Raw genomic sequence first — 12,771 nt, forward strand, 5'->3', positions numbered from 1 at the left:
GATAACGTACTAAAAATTGTTTGTCAATAAATTTTGCTGTTGGAAGCAGGACACATTAAAATGAAATATTGGCTAGCTCTTTTATTAACTATCATTATAATTAGTTAATGGCATATCATATAAAGAGCAAGAAATTTATGAAGAGATAGGAAGGCTTCCTAATCTTCCCAAAGTAGAGGGATTGCAACAAAGATATGTGTGTGTATGTATATACATATATGTGTGTGTGTGTGTGTGTGTGTGTGTGTGTGTGTAGATGTATATGTGTATAAAGAGTGACCACAACAAAGCTTCCATATATATCATATTTTATACAGATTGATATTGAATATATAAATACATTCAAATTTATATACATTAAACATATCTTACATAATAATATGTAATAATAATATATATTAAATTATGTATGTATTTATATATATAAATACACACACACACACATATATCTTGGCTGTCACAAGGAATCAGGATGGTGTTATGTGGACAAATGTTGATGTAATAGACTGAAAAATTTGATTCTAGTCTTAGTTCTAGGTTAGTGGTTAGTGGTAGTGAAGAGGTGCGAGAGTTGGGGTTGGGAATCCCCTCTGGTCAGTGCAGGTCCAACACCAAAGAATTTGCAAACCCGAAATCTGTGTGGCAAAAGAGGAATTATATTGTTCACTAAGAAGGAAGCTTTCTTAGCAGGCAAAAACTCCTCATGAGGAATTTGGCAAAGGTGGGTTAAGAGGCCCTTGGTTATATGGATAAATGTTGGCCTGGGGCTGGGAGCAATCTGAGCTAATCAATAACTGACCATCATACAGAGATCTCCAATTGAATAAAATTATTTAACTGGGAGTTTGAAGGTTTTTTCCCAGGGTCTGGGAACTCCCTGAAGGGGATCAGGGCCACCCCAAAAAGATCTCAGTGGAGATGGAGGGTGATTGAGCAAGATCTCTGACTGCATGAAACCACTTAACTTGGGAAGGGCTTGTCTGGGAAAGGTATGCTTCTCCAGGATTTGAGAGTCTCCCCAAAGGGGACATAGTTTTCATGCACCCCCCCAAAGGTTACATCATTTTCCCCCCCAAAAGATCTCAGTTTATATCAGTTTTACTATTAATTAACTTGCTTTGCACTATTCCTTTCTGAGCCTCAGGTTTTTCATTTACAAAATTTGGTTATTGGGACAATAGGAACTTAAAAATCCCCACTGAAATGCTGATAAATTCAGATGAGTTGAAATTACTAATTATGTTCCCAGAGAAAAGAGGAGAAAACATTTAAATCCTCTGGGATGACAAATGGTAGGCTATGGGTGGGAAATGATACATATGTTGTTAGACAAGGAGGATTTGTTGATTGGTTTTGCTTGTTGGTTTTTTTTTTTTCCTGTTTAGAGTGGGGTATTCAAACGCAAGTAGGGAAGATTGGTGTATACTGGAAAATAACTGGAAGGAATAAATAAAAGTTAAAGGGAGGAGGGGAATGGAAGTCTTTTACTAAAATATCCTTAAGAGCTTTTCTAGCCTCCACTGTCTATGAATACAAATATACATTTCAGTAAGATACTCCCTTTGTGGTTGGAAAAATTCAAAAATTACTAAAAGTCATCATTGGATCAGATTATGCCCCATTAATTACAAACCAGAGGAAGAAGTCATATGACATGTGGAAAAATACATGTGAAAATTTTCCCAAATGGGATAAATTTCCCAGTGGAAAACAATAGCATAACAACTATCAAAACCCCTCTTTCTTTGAGACTGAATAACAACCAGGGATTTTTGTTTTGTTTTGTTTTGTTTTTAACCTGAGATCCAAGTACTAGGATGAGAAAAAATTTACATATTTATTTAAATACAATCACTTAACTTTTGTAATTCCTACATTTAAAAACATTATTCTGAAGGGAGGTCTTATAGACATCATCAAACTATTACCACAGCGCCACATGCATACACACACACACACACACACACACAACAGGTTAATAAGAATTACCGACATGGTGGATCAATTGTTAGCCATGGAAACAAAAAACCCTAGCTTCATGTATTATTTCTGACTCATATAAGCTATATCAGATTATGAATAAGTCATTTAATAGCCAAGTGCCCTGATAGTGCTCTTAAGACTAAAGATTTGTAGATCTCTAAGAGTGAAGAATGTTTCCACCCTGAGAGTTCTTCGGTACTAATGAAATCACAACTGTGAGCACCTGTCTCCTTGCACTATCCTCCCTGACCAAATATACCTTTGTAGAAGATGAGCACAGAAGACAAGGAAGAACTATGGAATTTTCCCCCCATTTATTTTATTTGGCAGGCTGAAAAACACAGGAAGAGCTCCTCCCTTGGCACAATAATTTCTAAAGATCTTATGATTATTGACTGCAATGGTCATTAGGGCCTCCAACAGAAATGAAAAAGAATAGTAAAGGGAGCAGAAGATATCTAAATGATGCTACTTAATTTCTTGGCAGCAACCAGGGTAACAGTTCTGGTAAAGTTTGGCAAATGAAATCATCATTTAAATGAATTCTTTTTTTTTTTTTTTTTTGTAGATCTGACATTCATACTAATACTAGCTCTCATCTCACACACATTAGCAATATCCTTTCTCAAATATATATTAATTTGTTGTCATACTAAGCTGCATTATTTTAATCCAATTTTACCTCATCCAATGAGATCTTGAAATGAAACTTTAAATATTTCTAAGATAGGTCTATATAATGCATATACATATACACATAATATATCTAACCATTAATTCTGATGCATATTACGGTTTAAATAGAACATTACATAAAATTTGGCTTCAAAGAAAAATCCAACCTTGAACATAGCTGCTTGAGGTTCTCCCAATTCATAAAATGGTGGTTTTCCTGTAGCCATTTCAATGATTGTACAGCCCAAAGACCATATGTCTGCTGCTTTTCCATATCCTCTTGGTCCTTTATCTATTATTTCTGGTGCCATATATTGAAGAGTACCTAGAAATAGTTCAAATATATTTTTATCCATTTCTAATGAGTTTATTTCAAAAGTGATAAAAAAATTTGTAAATGTGCTTTGAGTTTTTAGTTTTCATCTTTTCTGATCTCCACCTTCTACAGGGAAGAAAAATGGCTTCACAGTACTACTCTTTTTAAAAAGCTATTTATATATTATTATTATTTAACAGAAAAGGATGATCAACATTATTTGGCAAAAATGACATGTTCTCTCATCTCCCAGACAATGCCAAGTGGGTCATCAACATGTTAAGTGATTTTCCCTAAATTCCAGTGATTTGTCAGAAGCACAACAAAGAATAGATTTTATTATTTCTTTCCTCTTTTTCCAAGTGTCATTGTTCTATAAAGGTCTATTCATGATGAAAAAAACTTCTAAGATGCCAACCTCAAGCTTTTGTAACACTTTTTATTTCTTGACCAAAGTGAAAAGCTTTTCACAATATCTTTTATGAATCACATTGCATCATTACCCATTAATGTAAAAAGCCAAAATAAAACAACTTCTGAATTAAAAGAATTTCTTTAAGTTTATACTTTTAAGACCTATGAATAAACTACTAATAAAGCTAATAGCTTCATAGAAAATCAAAGCTCAATTACTACAACAAATGTCAATTAGCAATCTTACCCTCCAAAACCTATTTTCAGGGGACTATTACTTAATCAATATTTAAGCATTAAACTTAAATTACTCAATGTAAATTAGCAAAAAAGTAAGAAAAGAATTTATATGATCTTTGACCCAAAATTAGGGTCTTGACTTTCCCCAAAGGAATCACATAAATTTAATAGAAGACAGGTAAAAATTAGTCTTTTCCTTAATTTCTAACTAAAGAAAGGAACCCAACTTGACAGCCCTTATGAATTATCTAGGTCTCTATATTCAACCAGACGGGGTGCTGCAGAGGAACAGTGGTTGATGCTTGCACTCTCCCTTTCATTTTTTATGGACCCAAGACAGAATGAATGAGCTGGTTTTAAACTATTTGAGCAATTATTGAATTTGTTAGTCAGTAAACATTTATTAAATGCTTATTAGGTGACAGGCACTGCTAAGCACTAGGGATATATAATAAAAGGTAAAAACAGTTTTTCATTTCAAGGAGGGTATAGTTCAATGGGGGAAGCAATATGTAAAAATGCATAAATAAGATAAAGACAGCATGAATTGGAGATAATCAAAAAAGAGAATGCTGGAATTAAGAGGAAATGGGAAAGGCTTATGGTAGAAGTTTAGATTTTATCTGAGACTTGAAAGAAGTTAGCAAAGTCAGATGGAAAAGATAAGGAGGATCTGCACTTTAGTCCTAGGAGACAGCCAATGAAAATGCCAAGCAAAAGATGGAATCTCTTGTTTGAGAAACAGTTAAGAAGACAGTGTCATTAGATTGTATAATACATGAGGATGGAAGTAGAAATTAAGTATAAGAAATACAGAAATATGGGGCATGGGGAGTAAGCCATGAAGAGTTTTGAACATCAACTACAAGATTTTATTTTTGATTCTGGAAGTGATAGGCTTGCCCAGCATGGCATTCCCACGTCAAAGAAGTCACTGCGCTCTATAAGCAAAAGAGAATTGCAGTAAATAAAAAGAAATGGGAGATATACAAATTTACCCATCTGCACTCCAAATGTTCATGAGGACCCTTTGTACCCAACCTGTAGTAGAACCTTTTGAACTTGTATCAATCTGATCAGCCACAGCGAGACACCAATAGAGTGATGTCATTTTAGTCTTCTTTGAAAATCTAAGACCAACAAGCAATACTCCAAGGATTAAGAAATCAGCTGAACCAGGATGGTGACAATTCAAGGAAAGGAAGGAAGAGTATAAAAGATAAAATATGAAGAAAGTTGATGAGATTTGGCAACAGATTAGATATGGGGGTGGGAGGTGAGAAAGAGAGAAAAGTCAAGGATAATCCATAGGTTTCAAGCTTGAGTGACTGGAAGGATAGCGGTACCCTGGACAGCAACAGGAAGTTAAAAAAGATGAATTTTGGGGGGAATTCAGTTTTGGACATGTTGAGTTTAAGATATCCATGACCTACATCATGCAAATAAATATATGCAAAGCACTCAGAATAAGCTGATTTAACCAAGTCCCTCATGCAACTTGTTTTTTCTATGCCTTCTTGCTCTCTTGTGACATGATTCTTGTTCATGATATTCCATCCTCCTCCTCTGTTAGTCATCTTATGATAACTAAAACAACCTGCCATTCTCTGTTGAATTTAAGAGAAAGAGAAAGAAAGGCCAGTTGTCTGATGACATGTTGGGCCTTTGTGTCTTTAACAGCGTCCTGGGCTCTGGACTTCATCTTTCCATTTTCAAAAATTCACATGTTTACTGAAAAGTGATTGAGTAGACTCTAGGAAACAAGATTCATGTCAACTGGACCCACAGAAGACCAATTTAGAAACCAGATGCAAAAAGCCATTTCACTAAGTAGAATGCTTGTGTTCACAATTTAAGACACCTCTTCTCCCATATCAAAATACTTGGGGAATAGAATTAGTTATTAGGGATTTTCTTGGAGAACATGAAAAAAATGAAAAAAAGAGAGTTGGATAATGCTATCAGATATTTCATTTAGACTTTATAATAGAGTCCTAAAGTTTATGATTGCACCATTGTATTCTTTTCTAGGATTCAGAAAGTTACTGTTAGCTTGGCACTGTGAGTGTCTTTCTAACTTTGCTAACACTATATAAATCTAGCTTTTTAAAAATTCTGCTCCTTTTTTTCCCCTAGATTTTTCAGGCTACTCTTTTGCTTCATAAAAAAAACCCAACTATTTTGTTTATATTATATAAATGGATTTTTGTTTTGTCTATCCAGTGAAGGTCATTTTTAAAAAACTGCAATGTAAATATAAAAATTATAAAGCTAGAAGGAAAGATCAATCATTTAACTAACCATAAGGAAAGATATGGATTTTTTTATTAATTCATCTAAATTTATATCATGAAAGTTCTATTGCTGTACATGTCATTGAAGTTCTAACACTTCAAGGTAGCATGGTAGTCCAAGGAGCCTCAAAAATTCCAACACAAGAGTACAAGCTCTCATTGGTCCAACCAGTTGTACTTGAATGCACTTCTTGTGAGTAATTAATTGCTTATTTGTTATCTAAGGGCCAACTTAACAAAATTATGCAAATGACAATTTTTTTTTCTTTTTTTTGGGTCAGAGGAACCTCATAGGAACCCTACTTTAGCAAAGAGGGGTATCAATGAATTAATTTATTTCTGAAGTATTTAGTTAAGATTAACATCTATGATCTGAAAAATGAAATATTTTTCTTTTGTGGTATATAAAAATTAAACTATTTTAAATGTGCTTGTGCATTAAAAAAAAACCATCACTTGCCCATTGTACTTTACGTAGACTACAAGTTTCTTGAGGGCAGATTTGTTCTTAATACTCTTAGTATCTAGTATTGTGTCTGCTATATGGTTAGCTCTTAATAAATGTTTTTGCATGTAAGTACAAATTACCATATGTTAGCTCAGTTGACTTTTAACATGAAAGACAATCTACTACTCCGTAGGTCTTTTTCTATTTCTAAATTGCATTCATAATTGATTACAGACCACAAATTCTCCTAGTTTTTTTTTTTTTTTTTTAATTTCTCACCTGTTCATTTTGTTTCTGAAGACTTTGTCTTCCCTCTTGCCTTCTATGACTAAGTTACAAATGGCTACTTTCCCTGCATTGCCTCATCTCAGGAAGCTATCCTTCTGTATCCAGCCCAATACCCTCCTCCCCTATCTTTTTTTGAATTTGTGAGTCATTTCCTCTTTTTGAATTAAAGGCAGACAGAGTTATTTGTGTGGTGGGATAAAGAATGAAAGCCACAGGGAGTAAACAAAACTATGAAAAAGGCAACTGTAATAATAAAAATGGGAAGTGATTAATGCATGAGTAAGAAGCTTAGCAGAGGGGCAGGGCTAAGGAAAGGAACCTTTGGTAGCTGTAAAAGTGGTTATAGGTGGACGAAGAGATCAAAAGATTTCCAGAAAAGAAATGAAAGTGGCAAAGATGACTACTGGTTTGACCTCAGGAGGAGAAGACTAAGTCATTGTTACAGAGAATGAGGAAAGTTTCTTTTTTTTCTTAGGGAGCTCATTGATGATTTGTTCAGTTTCTTTTTCCAAGATCTATTAATATAGGCAATTGATGTTTTTGTAAATATTTAGTCATTTCACTTAGATGATCAGTTGGGTAAAAGAGCTCCTAATAATTGCTTTAGTTTCATCTTCCTTGGTGGGGCATCCATCTTTTCAATTTTTGTTATTGGCACTTTGGTTTTCTTCTTCTTTTTTTTTTTTTCAAATCAAAATCACCAATGGTTTAGCTATTTTATTGAACTTCTCATAATACCAGGTCCTAGTTTTATTTAATGGGAGGACTTCTTTCCATTAAAGCAGCTTTTTAAATGAACATTTAAAAAATCCATTTCAGAAGTTGCCAACTGCAAAACATATATGGATTCATGGATACAATCTATGAAAATTGTATTATGCTTATTGTCAATTTTTTATTACAAATAGTTACACCCTAAAATAATAATAATAAAAAAACCAGGTACAACATACCAGTGAAAGTTTCAGTACATGGATTGATGCCAGCAAGCCTCTTTGATGTGCCAAAATCAGAGATCTTTAGAACACCACTATATGTGTTGATCAACACATTGTCACCCTACAGAACAAAAGATTTTAATTCAACATTAGGTTATAAACAAAAGATTCCCATATAATACCATAATAAGTGCTTTAAAAAGGGAGAGAGGAGCTTAGGTTGACAATACAGCAGCAGTCAAATACTTGCACTTTTAAAAAAAGTTTAGAGGTAATAGAGTAATGTGTAGGTTTACTAGATTTATAGTTAGGAAGATATAGGACAAAATCTTGCCTCCAACACATATTAGCTGATTGATTATGGACAAATGACAACCTCTCCACACTTAAGTTTTTCCCCTGTGAAATACAGATAAGAATATTTATAATACCTATTTCATAAGATTATGATAAAAACTAAATAGCATAGAGTATATAAAGGGCTATATAACTCTTAAAGGGATATAAAAATGTTATTTATTGTTGCCAAATATTAGGTTTGATAGTTAATCAATTTGATTTTATATATATACATACATGTGTGTATGCATGTATATATGTATAAACACACATATATGTGCTCCCACACGTAATGGCATGATTATTTCTGCTATTTTTTTATATTTCTGAATTTCTTTTCTATCTCTGGCTACAATCTGAGAGAGAAAATAATTTTATCTTCTGTTATTTTGAATTTAATGTCATGTCTAGGACAATTCTTCATACTTTTAAGACCTCTGATCAATGCAATCTGAACAATGTGATAATAAATCATCAATCCAGAGGGCTGAAGACGAAATAGACTGCTATCTATTTTCTGCTAGAGAAGTTATGGACTTAAAATGCAAAATGAGTCAGACATTTTTAGATGTGGGCAATATAGGAATTTGTCTTCCTACTGTGTATGTGTATGTGTGTGTGTGTGTGTGTGTGTGTGTGTGTGTGTGTGTGTATTTATTATAAGGATTTTTAAAACTGTTCATTAGAGGATGTGGTGAGGAGAGATAAGTGTTCTCCCAAAATGCATGGTTAGATTAGAAAAAAGACATTCTTTCATTCTCTTCTAATGTCTTCTTGGAGTGTAGAAATGGCTCTGATTTCTCAGTGTCTATGCCACTGAAACAAAGCCTGCAGCACTTTCAACCCTGGTAATAAAACTGTATTTGGGTAATCCAAGGACTAGTCCAGTGAACTGCAGGGAGATATGTCCAGGTTGGCTATATGATGACAAAATGTTTGGACCTAGAAACTTACAAAGATTATATACTCCAATTATTATGGGGAAGCATTCTTGAAATTACTGATACTGATGCTATATGATGATTCATAGAATAAATATAAATTATATAATATAAATATAAATTATAAGTTTTACTTATTCAGTTTTATAATTTAAGAAATTAGGAATTACAAAGTCTCTTTTTAACTATAAAAAATTATCCAAATAGCATGTGGAAAATAAAAACAGCAGAATCTTACCTTTATATCCCGATGTACAATCTGATTGTCATGGAGATATTTTAATCCTTCAAGAATTTGCTTTGTATAAAAGCCAATAGTTTGCTCATTATCTTTTAAGGGACCCCATTTTGATCGAAGAAGAGCAGATAGGCTTCCTAGAATGTGAATGGGGGGAAAAGTTCATAAAAAATATTTTAATAGGTTACTTTCAAAACTCAATAAACATATCAGTTCAACTGATGTATGCTATGAATGTATCATTATACTTATATTCTATAAATAAAAAGTAAGATGGTCTTTACTCTCCTGGAACTCATATTCTACTAGGACTATAGTTCTAAAGTTCAGAGGACAACCAATCCAACTTCCTCATTTTAAAGATGAAAAAACTGAACCTTGAGGGTATTTATTACACAGGTAGTAATTACAAAAGGTGGGATTTTAATCTAGGTTTATGTGATTCCACTGTCATTAAATCTTACATAGCACTGTTATTGTTATCTGTGTCTTGATTGGGAATAGAGGAAAAGTGGGAGATAGTGAGTGATAAGAAGGATTGTGATATTTTTAGATCTTTAGGAATTTCACAGCTATGTATAGGACAAATTGGAGCTGGGATAAACTGGAGGCAGAGAGAATAATAAAGAAGTAAATACAATAGTAAAGAAAATATATGATGAGAGCTTGGATTAGGATGATTGTAAAATGAGAATGAAGATAAAGCGATGTATGTGAGAGATGTTCTAGAAAGAAAATTGGTAGGATTTGGCCATGAGTTGGATATGGGAAGCAAGAGAAAGTCAGTAGTCCAATATGGCTCTAAGATTATAAATCTGGTAATCTAGAAAAATGCTGGTGCTTTTACACTGTTGGTGTGAGAAAGATGAATTTTTTGATTTGGTGGAAAGAGATAATGAGTTGTTTTAGATTCAATAAGTTTGAGGTCTCTATAGGTATACCCAGTTCAAAATGTCCAATAGGCCATTGGTGATGTTGGATTGAAATTCAAAAGAAAGGCTACATAGAGTTAAATAGATAGATCAGAAAGTAATCATAAAGTGATCATTAAATAACAAAATAATCATTAAATACATAGATCTGGGAGTAATCATTTCTGGGAGTAATCATTACATCTAAAGCAACTCATGAATTTCACTAACAGATATATATGTAAGAGTGAAGAGAGGAGCACAAAGGACAAAGCCTTGGTGGACAGATGGGAATAGTGGATATGAGATAAGTTGCTTGGGTGAAAGGCAGTATCCTCAATAGAAAGAAAGATATTTAGAGGAGGAAAGGGTTTTGGGTGAAACATGGATGGATTTTGTTAGCTAGAAAGATTTCTGAGTTATTTGGAGAATAAGTGAATTAGTAAATGAAAGCATATTTAATAAACACTATGTACCAAGCACTGGGGGATACATATAGTAAACTGAGATGGTATCTTCTCTCATGAAACTAATATTCTAATTAGAGGAGATACCATATATAGTAGGATAACATATATATATGCAAAGAGAGGTTAAATGAATCCAGATAAGAAAGCAGTAAAGGAGAGGACACAGAGAAAGAAGACAAGACGGTCCAGGATAGTCTTGGAGGACACATGAAAAATTGATGAATAATGATCAAATGAAGGAATCATCAAAGAGAGCAGCAGAATCAGAAGAAAGATATAAAGGAAACCAAGAGAGGAAAGTATACAAGAAAAAGAGATGGTCAATGATGGCAAAAACTGTAGGGCTAATGAAGATGAAAACTGAGGAAAGACCACGGGACTTATCATTGCTGGTAATTTTTCAGAGAACCATTTTATTGGGTGCTGAAGGCAGAAGACAGACTGTAATGTGCTGATAAACAAGTGTGTGTGTGTGTGTGTGTGTGTGTGTGTGTGTGTGTGTGTGTGTGTGTGTATGTGTATCTAGGTGTAGTTGTAGTGGTTAGGAGTATAAGTAGGGAGTCTGTGATGGTGATGGTTGAGGGGAGTGGAAATGAAAGAAGCAATGGCAGGCCAATTTTTCCAGGAGCTTGGTAGGGAGCAGAAGGAACAAAGGTATGTTAGGGAAGATCTAGATATGCTTGTAGGCAGTGGGAATGTAGCTACTAAGTATTGAAAAATTATAGATAAAAACGATGAAAGAAATTATTCTGAAAGGAAGTCAAACCCTCAGAGGATACAAGGAATAATGGGATCAAGTGCATACATAGAGTTTGGCCTTGGCAAGAAGGACTACCTCTTCTTTAGAGATTGAAGCAAAGAAGTAGAGGAGAGGTATAGAAAATATAGAGGTCCATTTAATCCAACTCCTTCAATTTATGGATGAGGAAAATGAAATGCTTGGGGGAACAGAGGATGAGATTGTTATATGACTAGGGTCTATGGGTAGTATCTGAGCTAGAATATGAATCCAATTTCTCTGACTTTAAACCCAATATCTTTTTGACTGAGCTGTAATTTTAGGATAAGAGGGTGTGGAGATGCAGGCATTCAAGAAAGATGGATCTGATCCTCTTAGTGAAACAGGAATCAGGGGCAGCTCTTGAAGAAAGAAGCATATGGGACTTCAGAGAATTTAGAACCATAGTAGGAGTGGAATAGTCAACAGTAGAAGAAATATAAAGATGTAGTGCAAGAGTAAGAACCCAGCTGATGTGGGATATTTTAGGTGGTAGTGAACACAATCAAGGTGGTGGAGGGACTTCTATGTTTAACAGCTAAGAAGTAGGAACAAGACAGAATAGGAAGGAGTCAGAAAGATCCATCTTCCTGAATTCAAATCTGACTGAGCAAATCAATTAATCCCTATTTGTCTTGTTTCTTCATCTAAAAAATGAGCACACAGTGAAGAAGAAAATGGCAAATCATTCTAGTATCTTTATCCCCAAATGGGATCACAAAGAGCAGGGCATGACTGAATTGAGTAAACAACAATAACAATAATAAAAGATATACAGGAGTGATGGGAGTAATATTTATGACCCAAGTTACCTCGGTAAATAAAGATACCTCCAATAAAAATATAGATATAGAGAAGAAGGAAGAGTTTAGAGGAAAAGATAGTAAGTTATATTTTTGAGATACCAATGGGTATCTAAGTAACCATTTCCTCTATCTGAATGTTCTTTTTTCTTGGTTTCCCTAATGCCTTTCTCCTGGTTCTTTTCCTACCTTTTTCTATTCCTTTACTTGATCATCATCTACCTATCTTTCATACATATGTGTGTCCTCCAAGACTATTCTGGGTCTTTTTTTTTTCTCTCTCTCTCAACACTTCCTCCTACTATTTCTTCTGTATTCTTGTTGGTAAATTAAATGGGATGAAGATGAAGAGCTTGGGAGTTAAGGAAGCTGATTTACCTGGGAAACAAGGATGTTTAAGGAGACATCAAAATGTATATAGAAGACTGCAAACGAGGGAGCAGAAATAGGGCTGGAGAGGAGTATCTAGTTTCTTCAGAAAAGAGAGACTTACTTAAAGCCTATAGATTATAGGAATAAAGATAAGTATTAAATAATATTGATGAATGCAGAATATTTCAGGAGAGAGGTTTCTGAGTCATAGGGGTTGAGGAAAAGTCTAGGGTACAAGGTATTTGCTGACTCCTTCTGAACCAGAACTTCAAGGAGGCATGGGAGACAGTCTACAGAAGGCAGTCAGGAATTATTTTATCTAT

General features: G+C 34.1%; 1 protein-coding gene across 1 annotated transcript in view; it reads right to left on the reverse strand.

Annotated features, from left to right (window-relative positions):
- Window positions 1-12,771, reverse strand: part of MAP3K5 (mitogen-activated protein kinase kinase kinase 5) — a 264,898-nt gene that overhangs the window by 44,111 nt on the left and 208,016 nt on the right. The window contains exons 17-19 of the mRNA XM_051997832.1: window positions 9,115-9,251; window positions 7,612-7,717; window positions 2,826-2,983 (exon numbers count right to left, since the gene is read on the reverse strand). Coding sequence (XP_051853792.1) covers window positions 2,826-2,983; window positions 7,612-7,717; window positions 9,115-9,251 — 401 coding nt within the window. The remainder of the gene's footprint in view (window positions 1-2,825; window positions 2,984-7,611; window positions 7,718-9,114; window positions 9,252-12,771) is intronic.

This window comes from Antechinus flavipes, chromosome 4 (genome assembly GCF_016432865.1).
Source record: "Antechinus flavipes isolate AdamAnt ecotype Samford, QLD, Australia chromosome 4, AdamAnt_v2, whole genome shotgun sequence".
NCBI lineage: Eukaryota > Metazoa > Chordata > Mammalia > Dasyuromorphia > Dasyuridae > Antechinus > Antechinus flavipes.